At 36.3% G+C, this 26,081-nt stretch overlaps 2 protein-coding genes across 3 annotated transcripts; both read left to right on the top strand.

Moving 5' to 3' along the window:
- Positions 1–288: 288 nt before the first annotated feature.
- On the top strand, positions 289–12,738 carry e2f7 (E2F transcription factor 7). The gene is made up of 13 exons (XM_077235078.1): positions 289–488; positions 1,330–1,428; positions 1,515–1,820; positions 1,980–2,130; positions 2,887–3,108; positions 4,604–4,762; positions 4,860–4,991; positions 5,076–5,246; positions 5,438–5,507; positions 5,942–6,239; positions 7,830–7,992; positions 8,087–8,409; positions 11,565–12,738. The coding sequence occupies exons 1-13, from the start codon at positions 474–476 to the stop codon at positions 11,712–11,714; spliced, it is 2,259 nt and encodes a 752-aa protein (XP_077091193.1). The 5' UTR covers positions 289–473; the 3' UTR covers positions 11,715–12,738.
- Positions 12,739–16,437: 3,699 nt separating this feature from the next.
- csrp2 (cysteine and glycine-rich protein 2) lies at positions 16,438–25,316 on the top strand. 2 transcript variants are annotated; one of them, XM_077235075.1, is made up of 6 exons: positions 16,438–16,535; positions 18,051–18,167; positions 21,361–21,529; positions 22,051–22,180; positions 23,423–23,516; positions 24,913–25,316. In XM_077235075.1, the coding sequence occupies exons 2-6, from the start codon at positions 18,056–18,058 to the stop codon at positions 24,987–24,989; spliced, it is 582 nt and encodes a 193-aa protein (XP_077091190.1). In that variant the 5' UTR covers positions 16,438–16,535; positions 18,051–18,055; the 3' UTR covers positions 24,990–25,316. The 2 variants fall into 2 exon arrangements, with proteins under 2 accessions (XP_077091190.1, XP_077091191.1); XM_077235076.1 differs by lacking the exon at positions 16,438–16,535 and having other exon boundaries at positions 18,047–18,167.
- The last annotated feature ends 765 nt before the right edge of the window (positions 25,317–26,081 follow it).

The raw sequence follows: 26,081 nt of genomic DNA, 5'->3' as shown, positions 1-26,081 counted from the left end.
GTCATGGGACGTTCGGCATTTATATAATGACAATTAATGATGTGTGACGATTAATTATGTCCCCGCTGAGTTACAGCAGAGCCTTAACTTCAGGCGCGCCTGTTAATCGCAGGAGATCAATAAGAGCGCGCGTACTGCCCCGCCAACAAACTCCCACAGGCTTGGTCAGAGCGACTCTCTGATTGGCTGCAACGGTCGCTCTGAGGAATTTCCTCCTTGTTCAGCCAATCACCGTCGTTATTTTTACACACCGCTTTCGTGATTGGCTGAGAGAGGGTGTAGCTCTTCAGAGCGCCAGAAAACAAGCTTTAGCGGGGGATTCATAATCGCCTGACCAGCAGTACGACTGAATTAAGAAGATTACTTGCTCAGATCTTCTGATTTAGAGAGAAAATTATGTTCAGATAAGGAGGAACATTAAGGATCATCTCTGCGCAGGATTTATTTACGTTTTTAGGATTTTTTTTATCCCAATGACGGAGTTTAAGGTAAGAATATCTAGAGTTAAATCTTCTATCTGACTTGTTACATGATATATAAATATTAATTAAATTAATTTCCTTAAACTCAAATCTGATTTTTACTGACAGACATTTTCGTATTCAAATAATAAGAAAAAGAGAGGATTTATATGGGCGGATGTATATATTATGCTGCTGATCTTTTACAGTACTATGGAAAACAAAATATATACAATATTGTGACAACAATAATATAAATATAAATTATTTCTAACGTTTAATTAACGTTATTTCCTCTAAGAATCTGGTTTCGTTACCAGGCAACTGGTTAAGATATTTGCGCCAAAATCTTTCCACCATCATCAGATTAGATCACTTTTTTTACTCCAATAGTCCTTAGTACTACAATATGTAATATTATATCACTTTTTTACCCATATGTTTCTTATTTAATGTAGTAGTTGTATAATATGTAATATATATCACATTTTTTACTCATATTTTCCTTATTTAATGCAGTAGTAGTATAACATGGTAACGTTAGCTAATATACTATATATATTTTTACTCATATGTTCCTTATTTAATGCAGTAATAGTATAATATGTAATAAACTGATAATGTCATTTTACTTTTTAGTAGAATTTGGACAAATCACTTTTGGCAACATTTAACTATCATTAACTAATAAGTTAACAAACAAATTAATGCTTTACAGATTGTTGGTATTATTAATAATGTAATAAATGAATATGAACTAATCAGTGTTATTCATATATAGTAACATTCATATAAATAATTCAGTAATGAGCTGGTTCACTATTAGTCTAAATGTGCTGGCTATAACTGATTAAATTTTCTTTTTTAGATGGAGAAGAAGTGTTTATCTTTAAAGGATTTGCGTAGTGTGAGGACACTAGTGAATAAGACAAGCTCAGATGATCCTGTCAACCTGAATGACCATAAAGTAAGATGATCTGAATGAAATGAATTTGTTTGTATGGTAATGCATCTACTTCCTCATGAGATGTTGAACTAATACCCTGATTTCAGGAGAACATCTGCACGGACAGAAGGAAAACGACCCCGCTGAAGTGTGAGTCTGTGACGGCTGCTGTGAGTGGACATAGGAGAGTTTCCAGCCCAGATATCACCCATATAACCCCTATTAAACACACTGAGAGGGCCCATCCGGACCCCTGGACCCCAACAGCCAACCTGAAAATGCTGATCAGTGCCGCCAGCCCAGATATCCGTGACAGAGAGATGAAGAAATCCCTCTTTAGACCCATTGAAAATGAAGAGAAAGCTGTAGAGGAGGAGGAGGATGATGAGGAAGAGCTCGATGACTCGTGTCAGGTACGAAGAAGTCGTCGTCTAAATCAGTGTAATGTTTTGAAATGTACGTGGATTTACATTTATCCGTCTTGCAGTCACGACTTGCAAACGAGGAGGCGATTCGTCTTAAATATGTTCAGAAGTTGTCGTTTTACCCACTGTAATCTCTCTTCATTTCAGTATGAAGTTTTAGACGATTCTGAGAGGAGACCCAGTCGCAAACAGAAGAGTTTGGGTCTTTTGTGTCAGAAATTTCTGGCCTTGTACCCTGATTACCCAGAAACCTCAGAGAGCATCAATATCTCTCTGGATGAGGTGGCCTCTTGCTTGGGTAAGAGAAAATAACCACATCATTTCTGTATAATATGCATGGTTAATGCATTAGCTAACATTAACTATTTTTAAAGCATTTATAATCTTTGTTAATGTTAGAAAATATATAATTCTTCATGTTAGTTCGCAGTGCATTAGCTAATGTTAAAGTATGGAATTTGATCTGAGTCATTTCCAGGTATATTTGTGTTTCCAGACTATTGACTCTATTCAGTTTTCAAAAAAAAAAAAATGTATCATACAAGAAGTGTGTCTTCATGGCTAAAGTTTAATGATCCTTGAACATATTTGAATAGATTCAAGGCGCACATTTTCATTACGCAAATCTCTTTTACCATAAGCGAGTCTCTTTTGAACTTCACTAATCGAATGTGTGTGTGCCACTCAAACTAGCAACAGATAAAGGAGCAAATGATCATCAAACTACTTTGCTGTTCATTCAACATTGAACCATGATTACAGTATCAAACCCATGTGTCAGAGGTGAATATGTGCAGGTTATAAAGCGTTTTTGGTTTCTTCTCATCATGTAAGAAACCAATGGGCAAAAAACAGAGAAAATATGAATATTTACAGATCACAGTGCTATATACCAAGTGCAATGCTGTATGAACCATTTATCTTAAATATAGTGTGAAAAATCTACAGAGACTTTTGGAAAGTATTGAATTTTGAAATGAATTGTTCATGTGAACTAAATGTAAAGTGTTACCATAAAATGTAGTGACTGACACCGAGATCTAAACCGTCTCAGGTGTTGAGAGGCGACGTATCTACGACATCGTGAATGTGCTGGAGTCTCTGATGCTGGTGAGCAGAATGGCTAAGAACCTGTACGTGTGGCACGGGCGCTCGAGGCTGCCACAGACCCTGCAGGAACTGCATCAGGCGGGCCGAGAGCAGGGCTACCATCTGCAGATGGACCAGAGAGAAGGAAGCAGCCCGTATGGCACCCATCACGTGCAAAACACACACGGTATGACACACACACACACATTCACATATTGGTTTGCATTTATTAAGAGTATGCACACTCAAAAAGTAACTTCTGACTTGTTGCATGATGCATACAGTCATTTGAATGATTCACCATATTCCACTTCCTCGGTTGATGTCATTCCCTGTTTGTTGAAACCATAATGGCGGTTGCTCCATTAACTCCATTATTAGAGTCTCATAAACTGTACCCTTGTGCTCTATTAATCGGTCACCTGTTAACAGCGTCTCCGGCTTCACATTCACAACACTGGTTACCAGGTGTTTGTGTTGATCACAGGTAATCCCATCCCAGCACAGGGACTCTTTGTTATAAATGTGCCACGCTCTCACAGACAGGCTGAGGAGGGAAGCTGATTACTCAGAGAGGAAGATCAAGCTGCAGGTTTAGACATGTTTCTGTCTGCTAAAGTCTCGTAAGGGTGACCTGATTAAATCACGTCACTGTTGACCTTTGCTTGAAGCAACTACATTCAATTCAGTAATAAAATACTTCATATATAGCGGAAATTAAGCAGACGTTGTTTTAGAATGTATAGTAATATTTTTACCAATATTAGAAAAAACTATTTTGTGCCCCAAATGTTTTACTAATGTAGAAATTATTATATTATAATTGTAATAATAATTTCAATATATAAATATTTAGTTATTTCTGACATTATAAATCGAACCAGTTTGTCCGTTGTTTAAAAAAAAACGGGGTCTCTGCGAGTCTTAAAGTCTTATTTCACAAATTAAGGCCTTAAATTCATAAAGTCATTGCATTAAATGTTGCATACATTGCACCAAAAAAAAGAATATCTTCCTCAGTATTTTTGTCCTTTTTCCAATACAAATATCCAAACATCTTAAAATCAATATACGTTTACTTGACATGTTTAGACAATTGCACTGGGGGGGAAAGGGCAAAAAAAACATTGCCCAGTGTTTAGTTTCACATTAATGGCTGTGTGCATTACATTCAAGCATTTAAATGGATATCTTTGAGTTTGATGACTTGATAAAGAAATGAATCTGTTTCACGTCCTGCTGTCCTCGTCTGGAACCTCTAATGTGGTTATTGTGTTTACTGGCTTTTCCAGTAAACTTTTGTTTTCTTTTTTTCCCCATGTGGCCGCTGTCGCTAAGCAACAGCTTTGCTTCCTAACAAAAGCTTATTATGGTCCCGTCACGAGGGCAGGAGTCACTCAACCAGCCAATTCACCAACCATTGATGCCATTCCTCATATCTCTGATTTGCTCCTGCCAGTCACATCAAATTTATTCATTCATCCTTTATTCAAGTCGGGCATCGTCCACAGATGCTAAAACTGAAGGAGCATCATTTCGCCAAATTCCTCTTCTTATCAAGAACCATTTCCACTGTTTCTTGTTGCTGTGTGGTTCTCTGAAGGCCTTTATTTTATAGAGGGATGCTTCCATAACTTTCCCATGTTTTACAGTGTTGTATGCACGGTTTATCTCTCATACAGCGACTTCCAGCAGACGGAAGGATAAATCGCTTCGCATCATGAGCCAGAAGTTTGTCATGCTGTTCCTGGCGTCCAAAACACAGACCGTTACACTCGATTCAGCTGCTAAGATTTTGATCGAGGAGGGTCAGGATGAGTCCAGCCACAGCAAGTATAAAAGTAAGACGTCAGTTATTTTGAGCTCTCATATTTTGTATTTTTATTGATTTAAGTGTAGCTCACGATCTCTATTTGCCTTTTCTGTGTGTTTGTTCAGCTAAGGTACGACGCTTGTATGATATCGCTAATGTCCTGACCAGCCTGAATCTGATCAAGAAACTTCACGTGAGAGAAGAAAAGAGCCGTAAACCCATCTTCAAATGGATCGGACCTGCCGATTTTCACAGTGGTATGTTCGGTTTAAACACTGGGAAATGGTCTCTTCAGTATGAATATTTTGTGATTATTTGTTGCACGTCTTTTATTAATTAAGATTCAGATGATTTGAGGGTCTCAGAAGCTCAGATCAGTTCCTCCGTCACGGGAACCGGGGAACGACGGGAGAAGATGACACGCCACTCCTCCTTTCAGGTCATTCCAGCCCCTCCTGTCAATCAAAGACGGATAAGCTCCGCCCCCAGCACACCTCAGAGACATTCTACAGGTGAGAACTGAGCAGAGCACTAGCATTTTACATGCTTTTACCAGAGACTTTAATCCAAAGCCAGAGGGGAAAGCACAAGCCAACAACAATATTTGTTATATACAACGTAATATACAGCCATGATGTTAGTGTGCCACTTCATTTGATGTAACTGAAATTGAATGCGATGTTTTTCATGGTTGTGTTATCAGACGAGCCGGTGGATTACTCCAGGAAGAGTGTGAACAGCACTGCAGTGTGTCAACTGCAGTTTGGAGACAGGTGAGTGCACCTGTACAGAATATGTATTTGCAGAAATTTCCACATATTTCAAACTTTTGTCACTGGGTAAAGATCTAAGCCTGGCACTGAAAGGTTGCATGTTTAAACCCTAGAGCTGATGCATGTACCATTGTGCCCAATGTTATTATTGCATTATTTATATACTATTATAACATTTTTAATGAGCTTTTGTTTTTAGATTTTCGTCTTATTTTTATTCCTTTTTTGTGCTTTCGTCAAGGTTTTTTTTTCTTTGTTTTTTTGGTAAATGAAAAATGTATGGTTAAATAAAGTGTATAACAAATGTATTAAATAATTGTTACAAATCATCTAATATTAATTAATATTAATTTCAATAGAAAAAAAAACGATTTTTAGTTTTAGTTAACAATACCAAGACTGATCAGTAACTTGTGTGTTGTGTGTATTTGCAGTGTTCAGGCCAGTGGAAGCGCTGTAGGACTGGCAGTGCCTCTTCAGGCTGACGGCCCGTTTGGGTCACTGCCCTTTTCAGCCCAGTTCGGTCCTCACCAGTTAGCGTACCTGTCCAGTCTGCCACAAACACCCCTGCTCATGGTGTACAGCGGACACGTCCCAGAGGGCATCCACCAGAGGTCACCCGTCTCAGGCCACAGGGAGGGAAATCCAAAGAAGAGAGAGAGACAGGAGGAAGAGGAAGATGATCAGGCAGCTAAACGAAGCAAACGTTCTGTGTCTATAGAAAGTGAAACGGTGAGTGTTATGGGCCTGATTAAAACTGACATACATGTATTCATCCACATCCACATGCATATTTTCGCGTATTAAAAAGTTCTGTGGGTTATTTTTACCAAAAATAAAGCAAAAAGTAAAATTAAAGCTTTGTAGTATTTAACAAAATAACAGAACATTTTAATATTAAAAAACATATATTAAGAAAATATATTAAAATGTGTCATTGTCACTGTAATTTAGTAATACCTTATCTTTTGGAAAGCAAATTTCATGCGCAAAATGTAGCTCAGGTTCTTAAAACAGCTGAACAAAAAACAAGAACAATTAAAGAAAATAATAATAAAAACATTAATACAGTAAAATTTGAATAATTAGCAGTTTCCGCTAGAAAAAAATGGTGCCGGTCAAAGTGACCGGCAGAGGTTTCGTTTTACGGACATTTTGATGATATGCCGGTCAAATACCGCCTCTTAATTAGTCAAGTTGAGGAAAACTGGAGGCAGTCTATGTAACTTAAAAAATGACATAATCAGGCCGTATAGAATGCAACATGTTATTATTAGCTTAACTTTGAAATAGACGGAAAAAAACATGAACGTCCGATTGGCCGCCAATTGTTTTTTACTATGGTTTCACACACATTCACTTTTTGAAACATTGAGGCACGGATGTACCTAATACAAATAAATAAAACATCTCCAGTTAACTAGCAGATCATTCATTTAGGTTGCTATTAAATAAGAGATCTAGCGCCAAAATCTGTTGTTTTTGAAATCAAGCAGAGCGCTCGTGTCCGCTGCTATCAGTTGCATGGACGATGCGCTGCGCGAGTTGCGCAATCTTCACTCGGACGCGCGTTTCAATCTATCGCCGTTGCGGTGACTCTCTATTCATTCCGGTGAAATCACAAAATAAAATGCACACAAACGTGTCCTAGCTTGGTATAGACTGTAACTATGCACTGATGAACATATTCAGTTTTGATGAGAGGGGGGAAAAAACGAGTGCGCGGATTAGAACCACTGATCTATAGGCTATAATGAGATGTTCCTGATCCTAAAAAAGCTTTTAAGGCTAGTCTGCCTGGGCCTGGCCATATTTCAAACGTCTCACTCAATTGTTCGTTGTTTAGGTCTATATTACAGCCGTTTTAGGCGTGCGCTTTATTTGAAATGCAGCATGCGATGTTTCATAACTTTCAAACGGTAGAGCCTGTTCCTTTATATTTATAACATAGCCAAATATCGGTGTATTTTTGCTTTATACATTTTAGGCTTATTCTCAAATTCAGATTGTGTTAGGGGGGCGGGATTATTAGGCAATTTTAATCGGACAATTTGACCGGACAGATTCAATTTTGTCGGACATTTAATTTTTTTACCGGACAACGGAAACCCTGATAATTAGGCTGTTTGCAATAAAATTAACATCAGCTCATATGATATCTGATTATATATGCATCTACATACAGGTACAGATTTTACCATGGTGAAATCACTGTAATGCACAGCCTTGAGTAGCTTATTTATTTTATAAAATGGTGGCAACAGCACTATTATAATTCTGAAAGCTGTCCTTTGATCTCTAACGTGTGTGAATGTCTCGTAGGGTGAGACTGAGAGTTCGCGCTCCAGTGCCAGAAGGTCTCCGATCTGCTCTCGAGAAGGTTCCCCGTGGGACGAGGCCTCGTTTGGGCCAATGAATGAGGAAGACGCCAGTCCCAAAGATGCCCTCATGTCCTCTCATTACCTCTATGTCCCAAACACAGCAGGTACATGAAAACACGAGTGTCTACAACCACAAGTGAATGTCACACTCTCAGACTGCACGCTCATTCTGACGGTTCATTTGACTGTTTTCTGTAGGTCTGAACGGTTTGAACTTCCTCATGCCAGCAGGACATACACAAGGCGGTGTGCCAGCTGTAGCTATGCCATATTTTTTGGTGCCTTCACCACTCATAACAGGTGCGATGCCCACTTCCAGTGCTGAGGGGGTTGCCAGCAGTGGTCTGAGTTTCAGCATGCCCACCATGTTGTCACCAGCCCAGTTTGTGATGGCAGGAGGGGCGTTTAATGTGGCTGAAACATTGAACACCCCTGAGCATCATGGGCACAGAATACCAGTGGCCACATTCTCACCACAGGGACAACGAGTACAAGAGAGCCCTCAGCCAGCACAAACACAGGTCAGTGTACTGAATACATGTAGTGACACACCGAAAATTTAAATTCGGTTTTAGCCGAAACAGGAAAGCCTGAAATCCTTGACCTTAATGGTGAAGTTTAATTAGCGATCTCCAATGGCATGTTTACACGGTCAAGCATCTATTTCATGCACACAATAAACTGCACTAGAAGATCTGACATACACAAACCAGTCAGTTAACAAATGTATGTTTTTGTTTGGATGAAGATCTTTTAGTTTATGTTGTATTCAGTCTATGTGTGAACAAAACACTAAACATTAATCCTAAACTATCCAATCTTAAACACTAAACGTTTTGTGCGTTGTTACTTTTCATATGAATCAAAGTCTAAGCTTTCAACTTCAGTCAATTTGATTACGAAATTCAAAGTTTGGCGCTCTTTAATGTGCCGTGACAGATCGCTTTAGCGCCTCATTATCTCTCCTCTTTACAGCTAACTAGAGCATGAAATAAACTTGAATGAACATCAAAAGTTAAAAAGATACAGTTCAACTTACTGAAACAATCATGTCTCATGTAATCGCTCAATCAGCGTTTCATCCGTGGAAAGATGTCAATAAAACCGCTTATAAGCAATGTCACAGTGTAACATTACATTTACCCTAGGAAAGGCATTAGCATTAGCCATAGCTTGTTAGTTAGCTATAAAAAATAACTCTAGAGAGGAGCATTTTGCTTAATACATGCACTGTAATACCTGTTATCTTAATATATTATGTATGTTTCAACAACGAAACAATGATAGCATTAAAAAGTTGATATTAATTCTGTCTTATGTGCATTTTAAATGTTTATATACAACTCAGTTTTTGAGTGTTGATGATTACATAAATGTGATTGGTTATTAAATAAACTAAATGAAAACTTTAAATTTAGTTCGGGTTAAAAAAATATATCTTTCCGGTAGGGCATGGGCGATATGGCCTAAAAAAAATCCCTGGTTTTTTCACAAAAAAATCCGATTTACGATTTAAAATCAATCTGCAGATGACAAAAACATTGTTCAAAACAAGTTTGAACTTTATTTTGTTTTAATTTTCCCTTCTGGGATTTGATCTGGATTTCCCTCTTGGGGTTAAAGTGCAATCAGAAACAACTAGCCAAAAAGACAAGATGGCAGGCCCTGCCTTTGTAAACAGTGAAAATGTAACGTAACAAAATGGGTGGATTGGGATTGGGGGGATGTAGTAAAAAAAAAAAAAAAAAATGAGTGTATAAGTGTACTTATTGTACACATCAAGTGTATTGTGATTGTCAAAACATTTGGTAACTAAACAGAATTTTATTAAGTTCTTTGACAACACAATGTTTACATGGTACAATGACTGGTATGCTACTGTTTTTATTATTGCTTGACACAAATTTCACAATTTCAATTAAATTCTTGTGATTTGATTCTGGTTAAAACTAACATCTCAAGATCTGTCAGCGATCTGACACGTCACATTTACAAGCACCAACACAGTGTTTATTGTTTGAACTTCGTAATTAAATTGACAAAAATCTGAGAGCTGAGAATTGATTTCATATAGTAACCTTCTCTGTCTTGTCTGTCGCGGTGTCAGTGTCCTCTTTGCTTCGCGATTTTTCTCTGCGTGAGAAAATGGATGTGTGGCGTTAGACAGCGTGTGAAAAATGACAATTGCGTGAGTCTCACGATGAATTCGTGAGAGTTGGCAGCCCTGCGGATTCAGTTTGTAAATGTTTTTGGCGGGTGTGCTTGTGCTGCCTCGCTCTTGTTCATTTGCCATGTTGTTTGTGTATCTCTATGGCAAACGTTGTTCGGGACTACGGGATGTTAAAGAGAAAACCGATTTTCATTCAAACAAGTCTACATAAACTACACATTCGAGTTAATCGATGAAATCGATTTATTGCCCAGCCCTATTTTCCGGTGCATCAATACTGTTATAGCATAGATATATACACTAGATGTCGCCTTGGGGTTCTAAGCATGTGTAAAAACCGCCGCCATCTTGGAACAGGGGTCTTGTCATAGGAAGTAGCTAAGTAACGCTGAATTCATGGATGATGCCGGACTTTTGTGCTGCGTATGGATGTTCACACGAATGAAATCTAAAAACCAGACAGCAAGGGATTACATTTCACAAGAATGTGAAATTTGGTAAATTGTTTACAATTTCTCTGGACTCTATAATAAATACATGTCTGTAAATGTATTTTGTAAATACATTGACGCTGATGCATTAAAGGAGTAGTTCACTTTTTAAAAAACTTTTGCTGATAATTTACTCACCCCCATGTCATCCAAGATGTCCATGTCTTTCTTTCTTCAGTCGAAAAGAAATTAAGGTTTTTGATGAAAACATTCTAGGATTTTTCTCCATATAGTGAAACGATCGGTCATTTCTAAAATAAATAAAAAAGTTTAAGTTTTATAAGCACAAATGCTCGCCTTGCTCTGTTCTGTGATGCGCGTTCGTGACTCTCCTGTTCGAACTCGTTCATTTTGATTCAGCGAACGAAATGACTCGAAAAAAGATTTGTTAATTTTGAACGAGTCTTTTTTCAAATAATTTCGTTCATTCAACGAACGAAATGACTCGAAAAAAGATTTGTTCATTTTGATGAACGAGTTCGAACAGGAGAGTCACGAACGTGCATCACAGAACAGAGAAAGGCGAGCATTTGTGCTTATAAAACTTAAACTTTTTATTTATTTTTGAAATGACCGATTGTTTCGCAAGATAAGACACTTATTCATCGTCTGGTGTCGTTTAAAGCCATTTGAAGCTGCACTGAAACTGTCATTTGGACCTTGGACCGTTTGGTACCCAATGAAGTCCATTATATGGAGAAAAATCCTAGAATGTTTTCATCAAAAACCTTCATTTCTTTTCGACTGAAGAAAGAAAGACATGGACATCTTGGATGACATGGGGGTGAGTAAATTATCAGCAAAAGTTTTTTAAAAAGTGAACTACTCCTTTAAAGAGGAGGGGCTCCCCTGTTCCATGATGGCGGCTCTACTGACGCATTCGTTCCAATGAACTGCCGTAGCCAAGGCGACATCTAGGGTATATATCTATGCTGTTATAGTATGAAAATGCTAAGTATTTCGACCAATAAATTTTCTAAAGAGTTTGTGACCTTCTCCCTTTCTGCTGTTTCAGACTCCTGTGACACCAAAGGAAGCAGCGCCGGGGTCCAAATCTTTCTTTGAGACACCTGGAGCTTTTGGGTCTCTCACCAGCCAACCAGCGGCACGCAAAAGAGGCTCCGCCCAGAGGAGGCTGGACATCGGACACACCGCAGCCAATTAAATTAGCCGCTGCATTTGTGTCATTGGTTTTCAGGCTTCTGTGGTGCTAAAGTGCCAAAGACAGAAACAGCATTACACAGCAAATGTTTTACTTGAGTTATTTTTATGTATATGAACATTTCCTGTTTACTAACATCAGTGTAAGAGGGCAGATTATTACTGATGCTGAAGTCCCACTCCGGGTCTATAGTGTGATATTCGGTTACACGCCCTTTTGTGGCTCGATCTGTTTTTCCCCACGCCATTTTTGATAGTATTTTGAAGTTTATTTGATATCCTACCAGTGTATTGCCTGATTTTGTTTACCATCATTATTTATTATAGCATTTCCAGAGGCTAAAATCATCAATCCAGTTTTTAGCACTACGTATTTAAAAATGTGAAAATGAATTAAGTCTGGATCGGCATCTGAGAGAAAACCACACATTTGGTCACTAGTATGTTCTTTGTATTTTGCTGATTGTAAAAAGTGCCATATTGGTGAAGCCGACATGCCTTAGAAATGTGTTTGTTACATGATGCTTTCACCACTAAGAATGAATAAATAGAAAAGTGTATTTGGGGATAAAAAAAAATAGTGGTTGTAATTTTCTGCTTGAGTTTGAGGTGCTACGTCTGAAATGAAAAGGAAACAAATACATACTTGAATAACCAGTGAATATGATCTGTAATCACTGGAACAAAGCAGAGTTATCACAGTACTGTACTGTTTAAAACAAAGTATGTGTATGAATGAATTGTTCTTAGACTAGTAATAAATTATTTTTGGAAGCGTACAGGAGTTACATTTGGATTGAGCTTTACACCACAGGGTGTAATTTGTACAGTATTTACAGTTATTCTTCTGTAACTCATAGCATTGAGTGTTTTTGTAAACGTTAATTTCTGTCAGTTGAATGTGTTTAGAGCTGCACTGATGAATCTGTATGGTGCTTTTGTGTTTGTCAGATGTATTTTTTTAATCATCTTATGTATGGACACAGGTGTCGTGCATGCAATACAAAATAAATATATGTAAAATGCAATTTTTGGTAAATTCAGATGATTTCAAATGGGAAGGTGCACAGGCATGTGCGACCACAAGATGGCAGCATAGACAAAAAAAGATGAATAACATTGATATCCCATGAAACATCTCGGATACAAAGGCCAACATCTTTCTTAATTGTCCTCTGAGATTTTGATATTAAAACACAATCATAATGTTAATTAAAGCATCTGTATTTGGATGCAATTTATTGAATTGTTAATAACGGTCTTTAAAAAGGTTAAATTGGACCCAGAATAAACAGTTATTGTCTGAAAGTTGCTTTAAAGTCCTATATTTGAAGGTACACTGCATAATAGTTGATGGACACTATTGACTTTAATAGAATGGAGGGAGAAAAATACTGTGGAAGTCAATGGGGTCCATTACCCATATTCTTCAAAATATCTTCTTTTGTGTTCAGCAGAAGAAAGAAACAACATATAAGAGTTTGTGAATGATGACAGTATTTTCATTTTTTGGGTGAACTATCTCTTTAAGCTTAAACGTATTTAAATCAGTAATTGTGAGCATTAGTAGTGAGTGTGTATGTGGCCTGTATTATAGTTTTTTAATGATCTAGTGTAGACCAACTGTTTACACTCACATACACCTGGAAACCCATTTTATCAACACATTCACAATAAACCCCGTATGAACAGCAATAACTTGCATTTCACCATTTACAGGCCTGTAAACCTCAGCAACACGGTCGAGTTCTCAGAAATAATCATGTCTAAAACCAAAAATGACACAAAATCAATCAAAGTTTGTGAATACATATGGAGAATATAGAAGAATGTCAAAACAAACTCACAATAGCCTTAAGGTTCTTTGATGGATCCGTTAAAAAAACCTTTAACATCCATGCATGGAATCTTTCCATTTCACAAAAGGTTCTTTATGTTATTCACACTCTAAAAAAAACAAATAGTTCTGTTCACTAAAAGGGGTTTTCTTCATATGGCATCTCTGAAAAACTCTCAAAGTCCGTCTGAATAAGCATGAACGACTGCATTCCTCCACAGGTTATGGGTAAAAGCCGGGCTCACGTCAGAAACAGACACATGCATGAAACCTAAATAAGCAAATCTTATGTGGAATTTCTCACACGCACGTGCCATCCCTCAGCCAGAGTCCAGTTTTACCATAAAAGGAGGAAGGGCAGAGTGCTACATCTGTTTTTCAGTCCCTCTTTCTTTCCAATATTGTGCCGTTCACTATGAATTCCTTCTAAAGGAAGTTTGGTGTAATGTGCATTCCAGCTGAAGGCCTGGATGAAGAAACTGGAAGAACTGACAGACCACTTCTATTGTGCGGTCTTATTTCACATAAAACTCCAAAATGTGCTTTTAAAATATCAAATTATGCAATATGTACAGTGCTTTTGTTAAATATTTTAACACATATTTTATTGTTTGGACCTAATAAAAGTTCTGCTTGAAAAGCATTTCTATTAAATGACGCTTGACATTGGTATTTTATGTTTATTCTGTCATTTAGGTTTTTAAAAGTGTAGGCTACAAATAATTGTTGGGGTCATTGTTGGTCAAAGATGAGTATTTTATTGACGTCCACCTGAGCTAACAGAAACGTTTTAAGAACGTTTTGCTAACGTTCCCGTTAAGTTATAAAACGTTAGTTCTAAATGTTCTCGTTACGTTTTTTAAATGTTTTTAAAAAAGTATCTTGGTTATGTGAACGTTAGCAAAAATATTAAGGGCATGTTTTCTCATTTTGCAAGTAATTTTACTTTTGAATGTTCTCTAAACCATCTGGAAATGAGAAAGAAATAACATTTGTAAAACGTTAGATAATGTCCAAATAACACGTTTCAGGAAAAAATTCAATGAATGATTTATAAATAACATTTTTGTGCTAATGTTTGGATAATCTTGTAACCTTGATCAGTTTGAACCAAGTTGAAGTTCTATTAATATTCCTGGAAGAACGTTTGTTCATAACTTTGAGAGAATGTTCCCTGTTAACTGGGTTCATTCCTGTACTAACAAGTGATGCATGCTGGGTAATTTACAGGAGCTGATTGTCTGAATGTCTTTATTGAGTCATGCATCACACTGCTCTCCCACACACTCATCTACACTACACCTCACACACTGCAGAATGAAATTCTTCTTAATTAGTATAATTAATGATGCCTGTCTGTGTGTTATGGCGGAACCATTAACATTAATCATTTCAAAAGTGCATGGATGCAGTTTGTTCTTACCCGTTTCATACTTTCTTTCCAAAAGACAAGAGATAGGCTACTGTATGAATAATAATAATGATTATCCGTTTATTCTAAAAAACCACTAGGCCTACAACTATTTTGAGGTCATACACATTTCAGAAACTGTGTAAACAGCAACATGGCATAGATTAAGAAGGCCAGAAAAATTATCTTAGAAGTTTTTTTTTCCTTTAAAAAAATTATCAATTTTCACTGTATGATAATAATTCATAGTTCACTGACATTATGATCTGTGGTATAGTGTTGATCAGAATCACTCATGCCAACATGATGTTCACTAACAGAACATGTTCCTGGTCTCCATCACTTAATAAAATAAGCTTATCATCTATTTAAAATGGCAAACATTGCAGTAAAGATCATTAATATTTTTCAGGTATGTCTGATAACACATTACAGGCAGTATAAATCAAGAATGGAGTAAAAAAAAAAGCTCCCAACAAAGCCTCAACTGAAAAGGGAGTTCACCTAAAATGAATATTTTGTCAACATTTACTCACCCTCAAGTTATTCCAAACCTGTATGAGTTTCTTTGTTCTGTTGAACACAAAAGAAGATATTTTGAAGAATGTTGGTAACCAACAAGTTGACGGTAACTTAGCCATTGACTTCCAGTATTTTTTTTTCGAATGGCTACTGTCAACTGTTTGGTTACCAACATTCTTCAAAATATCTTCTTTTGTGTGCAACAGAACTAAGAAACTCAAGAAGGATTGGAACAACATGAGGGTGAGTAAATTATTACAAAATTTGCATTTTTGGGTTATGCCTTTTAGATAAACAGACACTCAACAACAGTGAAGCATCTCAGTCGGACTTTATCTTGGTTTCATATTCTTCTTACAGGGTAACTAAACCCCTGGTCAGAGCCTGACTCCGCCCATTGGCAATATTTGAAAAATGCTGAAAAAGTGGGCAGAGCCCAGTGGAGGGGGGCGTGCACCTGAGACGCATCTCTCTGTAGGCAAGGGCGTGGTTAGCCGGTACCCTCTGACGTCAGAGGGTACCACAACTTCCAATAGGAAAATACAACTGCAGTAACCACCGTTCAACCTGAAGAGGGCAGCACTCAGAGGTTTTTACCATAGACTGTACGGTTTTTACACCATATATTGTAGAATTAAAACACTTTAAACCCAAATGTCAAAAAAAATTGTTTGCATTTATGCATAATGCATTTATGAAGCTCCATTCTTACAGATCATTAACTAAAAAAAGTTGTTTTAGTGTTTAGTTACCCTTTAATGTGTGAATACACAACTGGAGATTTTAATCTAGAAACATAATGTGTTTACAAAAGGTTTCAAACATTAGTTTATTAAGTAACCCACTACCATGACGTAATGCAGTGTTTGCCAACCTTTTTAAAACGGTTTAAGAAGTGACGTCATCAGTATGTGCGCGCGTGTGTGCGTGCGTGCGTGTGTTTGGGAAAAGTGAAGAGAACACTCCTTGATTATTTCGTGATGACATTCCAGCCTGTTTGCTGAAGTTCGCGCACACTGTTTGGGAATCCGCTGGGAAACACTCGTGAAGCTCAGGTAGGACAGTTTTAAACAGGATCATATATTGCTGAGTGTCTGTGTGAGAAACTGTTTTTAAATATTCAGCCATAAAGATCTATAACATTGAATCGGGTTTATTCTACTGATGATTTCATTCCCAATGGTTTGATTAAAAGTCAGGAGAAGCTGCTAAATATTTGTGTGTAAAAGTCTTTTTGGATACAATCGCAGTTCAACAAGTATTTAAAATTCATATCATTACTAAGTTCTCTTCGTAATACTTTAACCTGACATAGCCTACGACATAACCACAGTAAATAAGCATATTTAATATTTATGTTTAAAATTTGCATTATTATTTATCTAGTACCTGCCTGTTTAAATTGTACCTGTTCAAAAGGTGTTTCATATTTACCTGGTTAGAATGTGCATAAATAAATATGCAAACATTCCTCATCGATAAAGATGCAATTTGCATGATTGGTGAAATACATTTTCCTAAACTATTCGATGAACTTACAAAAAGTACTGAGGCAGTATTTATCATATATATATATATATATATATATATATATATATATATATATATATATATATATATATATATATATATATATATATATGTGTGTGTGTGTGTGTGTGTGTGTGTGTGTGTGTGTTTTTGTTCTATAGCTACTTTTCATGATTTTAATTTACCATTATGGTAGGGTTCAAAACAATGTTATTACCATGGATTTTATGAGTTCCTCCTCAGACTCATAGAAACAGTAAAACTCTTTAATAGTGGAGATCTTACAAGTAACTCTCTTGTATTCACACATGGTTATTTGGATAGTTCATGTTGTTTTGAGACTTTGAGATGCTCGATTGTCTTCTGTCCTCTCTCATGTCTGGATGTGTGTTCGGTCTGTAATCACTCCTTTTATCCTTGATTTGCGTGAAGCCATGAGAAACATTTATAGTTATGATATCATTTTACAGAGAGCTGCTCATGTTTTCCTGGAGAGTTGAAGTGACAAATGCATGTTTATGAGTGCTTGGCATTTTTTATTTGAATATAGTTGGAGAGGTCTGATATCATTTATTTGACTGAACAATGATCCTTTGAATTGTCATGCTGCAGTTTTATTTTTATGAATGTTTTGCTTTATACTTCCAGAGATTGTTACTGTAAAATATAGAACAATGTTTTTGTTTTGAACAAAAGAATCATTTGGCTCCATTTGACCCTCCATTGTCCTGTAGCTCCTGGTGGTCTCAGTGTTTTTTGATGTTGGGGTCTCTAGACGTCTACAGGGTGTTTACTGTCTGTAGTTTGTGTCTTTATTAGTCCAGACAGTTTTTATGAAGGAATTTATGTCCAACAATGCAAATTTAGTGCCCTGGTATGTGATCATAAGTGGTGATACGCTCTTACTAACCCTTCACAACATGTTGAAGTTCACCTGGGCAGTTTCCTGAGGTTGATCTCTGCACTCTGCAGGACGGATGTGTTTCCTGTCTTTTTAAGCTGTGGTTCTCAAGAGTTGATTGTATTTTCTCTCTTAATAGTTATCATGCCAAACTGGGGTGGAGGAAACAAATGTGGTGCGTGCCACGGGACGGTGTACCACGCTGAAGAGGTCCAGTGTGATGGAGGGAGTTTCCACAAGTGCTGCTTTCTCTGTAGTAAGTGAAACAACACTTTACTTTTCAGGTAAAACTCACGATTATGTCGCATTAAATAATACGATATGCGATATGATAATGCTTAAAGTGTGTAAAATAAACTCAAATTATCTTTAAAATGATATAACCTACATACGTGTTTCACATTGTTTTTGTGAAAAGAAAACATCCCTACAACTTCTGAAGTGAACAGCAGTGTTTTACTGTAGAATAATTAGTGTTATTTTAACATCAGTGTAAATCAAGGGGTTTAGGGGTTCAGGAAGGCCTACATTAGTTTTAGTTAACAACAGAAACTGAATAATCAAATGTAAAAATAAAACACTGCTTAGTGTTCACTGTATGAATTAAGTATATCCTGATTCTTATTAAAGCTACAAAAGTTTTTCAGCCAAGAGCAGTGAGTGATTTTTTCTTTGTCTTTTGTTCATGACCCCAGTTATTGCAAGCCGTTGCGATATGCATATCGCGATATATACATTTGCGATATTTTGATCATTTCGATATATTGTGCAGCCCTACTTTTAACTTTAAATTCTCATTTTATTTTATTATTCAATTTTATTTCTCATTACTGCAAAAATAAATGAATAAACAAATGTTAAAATCGACAAACCGTATATCTAATGGTTATTAAATATAAAACAAATCTAAATTATTATATAAATACGGCTACAAAAAAAATGCAATGCTTAAAATCCTTTAAATGGGCTTAATTTTCTATAAACAAAAAAAACATGTTTTACTTTTTTTGAGGTTCTTTATGATCTGACTTGGTTTTTCTCATCATTACAACAAATAAAACTCCTTAATATTCAAATATATTTTATGACTTCATTTGTCCTGCACAGTGTTGCGGAAAGTTACTTTTAAAAGATATGCATTACAAAATTGCGTTACTCCATAAAAAAAGTAACTAATTCGCTTTGTTAATTTTTATGAAATTAAATGTTGCGTTAATTTTGCATTACTTTTTCTCCTGGGTTGGGATTTTGCTTGCTTTTAGGAAAAATATAACTTTTTATTTATTTATTAAATGTTAAGGCCCTTTCACATCCAAAGTGAAATGAAAAGGCCTCGGGCTGAAGGAAATACGATTTCATGCCAGTACAGTAGAGGGCGCTGCTCAAACAAACCAGCTGTACTGCCACTCTGAATTACAGAAGAATAGGACGTAGTAGAAGAAAGGGATGCTTATTTTGTTTTCAATACGATACCGATACTTTCAAGGCCAATATCGTCGATATCGATACCAAAAGGATAACTCTTAGCTGAACTTTTAAATTAGAAAATGTCTTAAATTATTAAATTACTAAGATTAAAATGGGTAATGATACCCACTTAACATTCAATGTGCCTTAATTGGAATTTATTAGATTATATTTTTTATTTACACATGGTTAAAATGTTTACTTGTAGTGGTAACCATGGGAATCTACAAAATATTATAGGCCTATTTGAACTATGGTCACTGTAATGTTCATTTTCATAAGGGACTGCCAGTGACAGGCTGTTGCACCAATAAAATGTAACCTTTTTATTTCTGACAGTGTATGATATATATAAAAATTAGTTACAGAATAGAACATCAGTATGAACTTTTAACGTTCAATTTAAGACAATTTAATTGCACAAATTTGCACAATGCTACAATTTTTTTCTTGTGAAATAGCTTAAACATATATTTTTCTGTCTTCTGTTAATCATTGTTTGAATCACTGATCTATCTAATGACAATATACAGATTAGTGGTTTGAATGCATTGTTGGCAGTGTGTGAATGCTCTCTGTGATTGATTGGTTCTGACTTGCAGCATTTGCGTGTTCAGTTCAGATGCAGGGAAGTGGTTCCACTACACAATTATTCACTAACATAGGTTATTTATCCAATTCAATGCATATTGTACGCATTAGATTTCTTGTCAAATAAACAAAATCACTGGTAAAAAAAAAAAAACACTGTAGTATTGATATTTTTATTTGAGTATCGATACTTTCGATTCTCTACGTTACTTCGTATTGATCCGCCCATCACTAGAAGAAAGTTCAAAACTCTTATTCAGCAATAAAAAATTAAATGCAAATGTGATGTTTAAAGTAATTTTTGCTTATAAGTATGGTTAAATTGGGTCATCGAAGGTCAACAGCAAAGACATTGGTTAATAAAGTGAAATTAAATACATAAAGGCCTGGTTTCAGAGACGGGGCTTAGATTAGACCAGGATTAGGCCGTAGTTCATTAAATGTGCCTTAAAAAAACATTGCTTGAGACAATAATGGCAATGAGTCACTGACGTATTTTAAGATTTTTCAGTGAAAGTTGCTTTCAGTAAAACATCTCAAACATGCATTTTATTCTGGGATTTAAGCCTTGTCTGTGAAACCGGGGGGAAAGTATATATTTGTGTAATTTAACATTAAATATAAAAGTAATGCATCACTTTAACTAGTTACTTGTAAAAGTCATCTGTAACTGGCGTTACTTGTAATGCGTTAACACTGGTCCTGCAGTGAACTATCTCAGATGTTTTTGTGAGATCTCGCAATGCTTGAATGCACATGCTTCACATTAGTGCTTTGCTACCAAAATGGCAAAAACAATCCGGCCCACATGAGTGGTGTTTACTCGCGGTGGGCCGCCACAAAAGCCATTCTGTTTAGAGCGAGGCGATGATGAGTTAATGAGCTCTCTCGCTCGCTCTCTCTCTCTCTCTCTCTCTCTGTAGATGTTTCCAGAATCTTAGTGGTCAAATGTGAGGTTTATACATGATCTATAATGAGAAAGATGGAGTCCAGGGATGTTTTGTTCAGCTGAATGAATAGGAAAGGGCGTAAACGTCCCTGCCGTGGAATCATGTTTGTCTCTCTTCGGGACAGTGTCCCATACTAAGATCAAGTCTGTTGATGAAACAGTCAAAATCACATGCATTCTAGCCTCTAATCCTGGAGTTAAAATGATAGATTATTGTGGTGGCACGGTTGTTATTATTGCTCATACTTTTTTCTCTAACCTAAAGGGAGATTTTTTTTGCCTGGCGGATGATAAAAAACTGGATAGCAGCATGCTGAAATCCACTCAAAACACCTTGAAAACCAAACACCAGCACTCTAGCATTGTAGCATTGAGTTTTGCATGGGAAAGCACCACTTATTTTCTTGAGAAAACATTAAAATCCGTGTTTTTCCTCCTCCAGTGGTCTGTAGAAAAGGGTTAGACAGCACCACACTGGCCATCCATGAGCAGGAAATCTACTGCAAGTCCTGCTACGGTAAAAAGTACGGACCAAAGGGATACGGATACGGGCAGGGAGCAGGAACACTCAATATGGACCGCGGCGAGAGGCTGGGCATCAAACCTGAAGAGTGAGCATTTTCATTGTTCAACAAGTTCATATGGATAACTAATATTGTGTGTTTTCCTTGTAAAATAACAAATGGTATTTGCATTATTATCTTTATGCATAAGTGTGATAAGTAGCAATGTGTTTTGGTGCAAACTATTTTATTTGTAATGGCCATTGTGATTGTAATTACTGCACAAAAAAAACAAGATCATTCATATATTAATGATTATTATAAACTGCTGCAATTGAGCAATGCTTAAAATCCAGTATTATCTGTATGTCATTTGTAAGATGTATGTGTACGATTTCTAGAGTATTTTAAAAAGTCAGTTTGTTCTGGTTGTTAATCCGTCTTCTCTCGTGTGCTGAAGCCTGCCGTCAGGTGATTATTGTTATGAAAGAATGTATTATGTAAGCGGAGCTCCTGCACAGACCCCAGGCGCCCTCTTCATGCCCAGCCAACACAAAGCTGCTCATTCAGGGCCGTTTGTTCGGCTGAGCTCCAGAAAACCACATCTGACCTCTCCGTCTCCTACCCAGAACCCAAACTCACCGACCCACCACCAACCCAAACACGTCCAAGTTTGCACAGAAGTTCGGCGGCTCGGAGAAGTGCGCGCGCTGTGGAGAGTGTGTGTATGCGGCGGAGAAGGTGATGAGCGCTGGGAAGGTGAGCAGAGTCTGAACTGCACATCAAACTTCACATTCAAATTAAAACTAAACCAAAAAACTAAACTAAACTAAAACCAAATTGTTTCTGATTCGTAGCTTCTCGTTAATAAGTGAATTTGCAATTTTACAATGCTATTACTACATTAACCCCCTTTTTATTAATTAAAAATTCTTTGAAATTTCCAATTTTACAAAACCTACAGGAAAAAACAGTTTGATGCAAGAAAGGTCATTTTTTTATTAATATTATGAGAACTTCTTTTTTAATACATCGAACATTCATTCTTTTTATTCTTCATTCACATTTTTAAAAATAAAAGAACTTGGGTGTTAGCTAATGGTCAATAAATATAAAAAAATAAAATTAATATAAATATTGCTTCAAAAATGCAACGCTTAAACTTTAAACTGGCTTTTTTTTAAAGCAAAATAATTGTTTTACGTTCTTACTGCTATCAATACATATTAATAGTGATGCAATAAATGTTATACAACAATAATAGCAAACAGTTTCCAAACCCACTGATGCTTAAAAAATTGTTCAAAGAAAATTATTAAAAGGCATATAGTTTCAAAGTCTATTTCTATTACTTTAGCATTCACTCCTTTTTATGTATTAACTTTTTTTTTTAATGAAGAGAAATTTAAGTGAGCTATTAGGTGTCGCCAAATGGTCGATAATTATAAAAATAAAAATAAAAACTGCTGCAAAAAATGCAATGCTTAAAATTCTTTAAATCTGCTTTATTTTTTGAAGTTTTTTGTTCTTAATGGTACTACAACAATAATAGCAAACGGTTCCCAATCCCACTGACGCTCAAGAGGAAATAATTTCAAATATTTAGAGGAGTGTTCTTGATATATTTGTTTATCTAGATGTTTGGAGTAAGATTGGCTTCAGGTCTAATGGAGAGTTTTTACATAACTAATCGAATGGGAATCATAATTTCTCATACTGTCAAGATAAGCATCACAGTGACATCACCTGTGCTATTCACTGGGTTCAAAAGTTCACTTCAAGACAAGTGTGTAACTAGCGACTCCATTGACACTTTCTTGATGTCTTCATGAGGGTTTGCAGATGCTAGAGATCTACTGCCAAAAAACAGCCTCCAGCAGATCCAAGTGTGAAGCGTTTGCTCCAGTTTGTCTTTCTCCGTTTAATCAGCAGAAAGTCATGAGTGCTCGATGATGTCAGCTGGTTATACTCATGCTTTCTTTATCTGTGTCTGTCTTCCAGCCGTGGCATAAGAACTGCTTTCGCTGTGCCAAATGTGGGAAGAGTTTGGAGTCGACGACTCAGACGGAGAAAGACGGAGAAATCTACTGCAAAGGTCCGCACTACATCCTAATGCAGATTAATGCATCGTTTAAATGGGCAGTGGTTATGATTAGGTCACACATATTAAACAAACTGGAATATTCCTTAAAGGAACACTCCACCGTTTTTTTAAATAGGGCTTATTCGCCGTCTTTCCTACATTTAGATAGGTGGGCAAACGCATTTTTGTCTCAGTGCATGCATTGTTTTAGTTTGGCAGCACAGCCAAACTATATGACTGCGCCCAAGTAGCAGTGCTTCGCCTGTGCTTCCCCCCAATATAGTCCCATGTCAATATCTGCCTAGGAAATCACCTAGTCTTAATCTGCATTGCTATTTGTACTTGTTGTGAAAATGCAGGCCTCAAGAAGTAATCAGATTAAAAAAAAAAAAAAAAATGTATCACTTTTACTCACGACATGCTATCTGGCAACAAAGGATTCCATTCATTATGCTAAGCTAAACTAGCAGCGGCGGTGCCAAACTAAAATAATGCATGCACTAAGACAAAAATGCGTTTGCCCACCTATCTAAATGTAGTAAAGACGCTGAATAAGCCCTATTTAAAAAAACGGTGGAGTGTTCCTTTAAGCAGACCTGCCAACCTGTACGCATTATGCGTAGCGAGCATGGATTTTGACCTCAAAGTACGCTGGGACGATTCGTCACTCTAAACTACGCAAAAACCTGGTGACGCGCCTCTGTTCACACGCAGTCCTCAAATCAAGCAACGGCAAAAGAAGAAGAGTTCGACCAATCATAGCACTGGGTTCAAGAATAATAATTGGAATAATAAATGAAGAAGCCTATCTTAAATGTACAAACAATGTTCCTATGTTGTTGTTTTTTTTGTTTACTGTTTTCTAGGGGCTTCTTAATTTTAGACTATTGACCAGCACACATTATATGCAATGCAATATTAATCATGAATAAAAAATGGTTTTGAGCAGTATTAAAACTTTGGACTTTCACTGTGAATTGCAGTGCAGTGCAAGTGAAATTTTGGATTTGGGTTGAATTCAAAATTAATTCACACATGTTTGTGTGTCTTGCATCCTCAAAAAATAATGACAACCCCCTCCCGTCCCCTCCCGTCCCGTCCCTCTGATGGTACTAAAAAAATAATTTCAAGGTCAGCAGGTCTGCTTAAGCATTATGACCAACTTCTCAAGCTTTTGAGACCGTGTCTGTCAGGATGATTCTCTGATAACAAAGCAACATCAAAACTTGAACCTGTATAACTAGATTACCAAGAAACTCTTGAAACAAGACAGGAGAGAGTTGCTGTAATGATGTAACCTCTGATAAAGACAAACCTCATCTCTTCCCTCTTAACTCGTATGACATGTCGCTCTCTAATGAACTACATTCATGATTCATTTCTTCTGTTTCTTCTTTTTTTTTTTTAGCATGCTATGCAAAGAACTTCGGCCCTAAAGGATTTGGCTACGGTCAGGGAGCAGGAGCTCTGGTTCACGCTCAATGATAGTACTTCACTATTGTTCAGGAGGTTGTTACTAATTTCAAATGAAGAAAATAATTTTGTTATATTTTCATGACAATTAACAGGGCTCAACAGTGCGAGCATTTTACCCGCATGTGCGAACTGTAAAATGTATTTAGGAGCACGAGTGTGAATGAAATGAAAATTAAATATCTTTCGAGCAATAGATGGATTTAATTTGTTAAAGTATGGTGAATTTAAATTGTCATACTGTTTAATCAAAAATGCTTCCTTATTGCCTTGTGTAATTATATTGCTCGAAATAAATATAAATAAATATCAATTTGGGGATGGAAACCCAGCAATACAGCCAAATGTGATTATTAAACTTCAAAAGGCAATGATTTTCACATTTGGTTACACTTTATTTTAAGGTGCCGTAATTACATGTTAGTGCATGTACTACTTACTATAGTAATAACAGTAAATTATGCATAATCACAAGTAATTAACTCTAAACCACTCCCTAACTCTATAGTAAGTACATGAAGTTAATTAATATGTACGATGTAACTGTCACCTTAAAATAAAGTGTAACCTCACATTATAATCTGGGCTAAAACATTGCCTAGATATTGATTGAAAATATTCTGATTCTTTATGGATTCTGTTCGGTAACGCTTTACTATAAGGTTCCGTTAATTAATTAGTGAACTAACAATGGAAAATTCTTCTAAAGCATTTATTAATCTTAGTTGATTTTCATTTTATGTACTAATACATTATTAAAATCAAAAGTTGTATCTATTAATATTATTTAATGGACCTGAACTAACAATAAACGGCTGTATTTTATTAACTAACGTTAACAAAGAATAACTACTGTAACAAATGTAGCTAATGCTCATTATTAATGTTAGTTAATGCATTAACCAACATTAACTAATGGGAGCTTGTTGTAAAAAGTTATTTTTTGCTTGTAAATGTATCCTTTACATCCTAAAAAAACATTATTTGATTAATTTGCACTGCAAATTCTCCCCCCACCAATTACCATAGTGTAAAGATTTTTTATCTGCTTTATATTCAATACTTTATATTATTATAAATTGTTGATTTTAATTAATTTAAAAT

Source organism: Siphateles boraxobius, unplaced genomic scaffold, assembly GCF_051911475.1.
Source record: "Siphateles boraxobius isolate OS27281-9 unplaced genomic scaffold, OSU_SipBor_1 19, whole genome shotgun sequence".
NCBI lineage: Eukaryota > Metazoa > Chordata > Actinopteri > Cypriniformes > Leuciscidae > Siphateles > Siphateles boraxobius.
The sequence above is the reverse complement of the archived record's forward strand: the minus strand, read 5'-3'. Positions and strand labels throughout refer to the sequence as shown.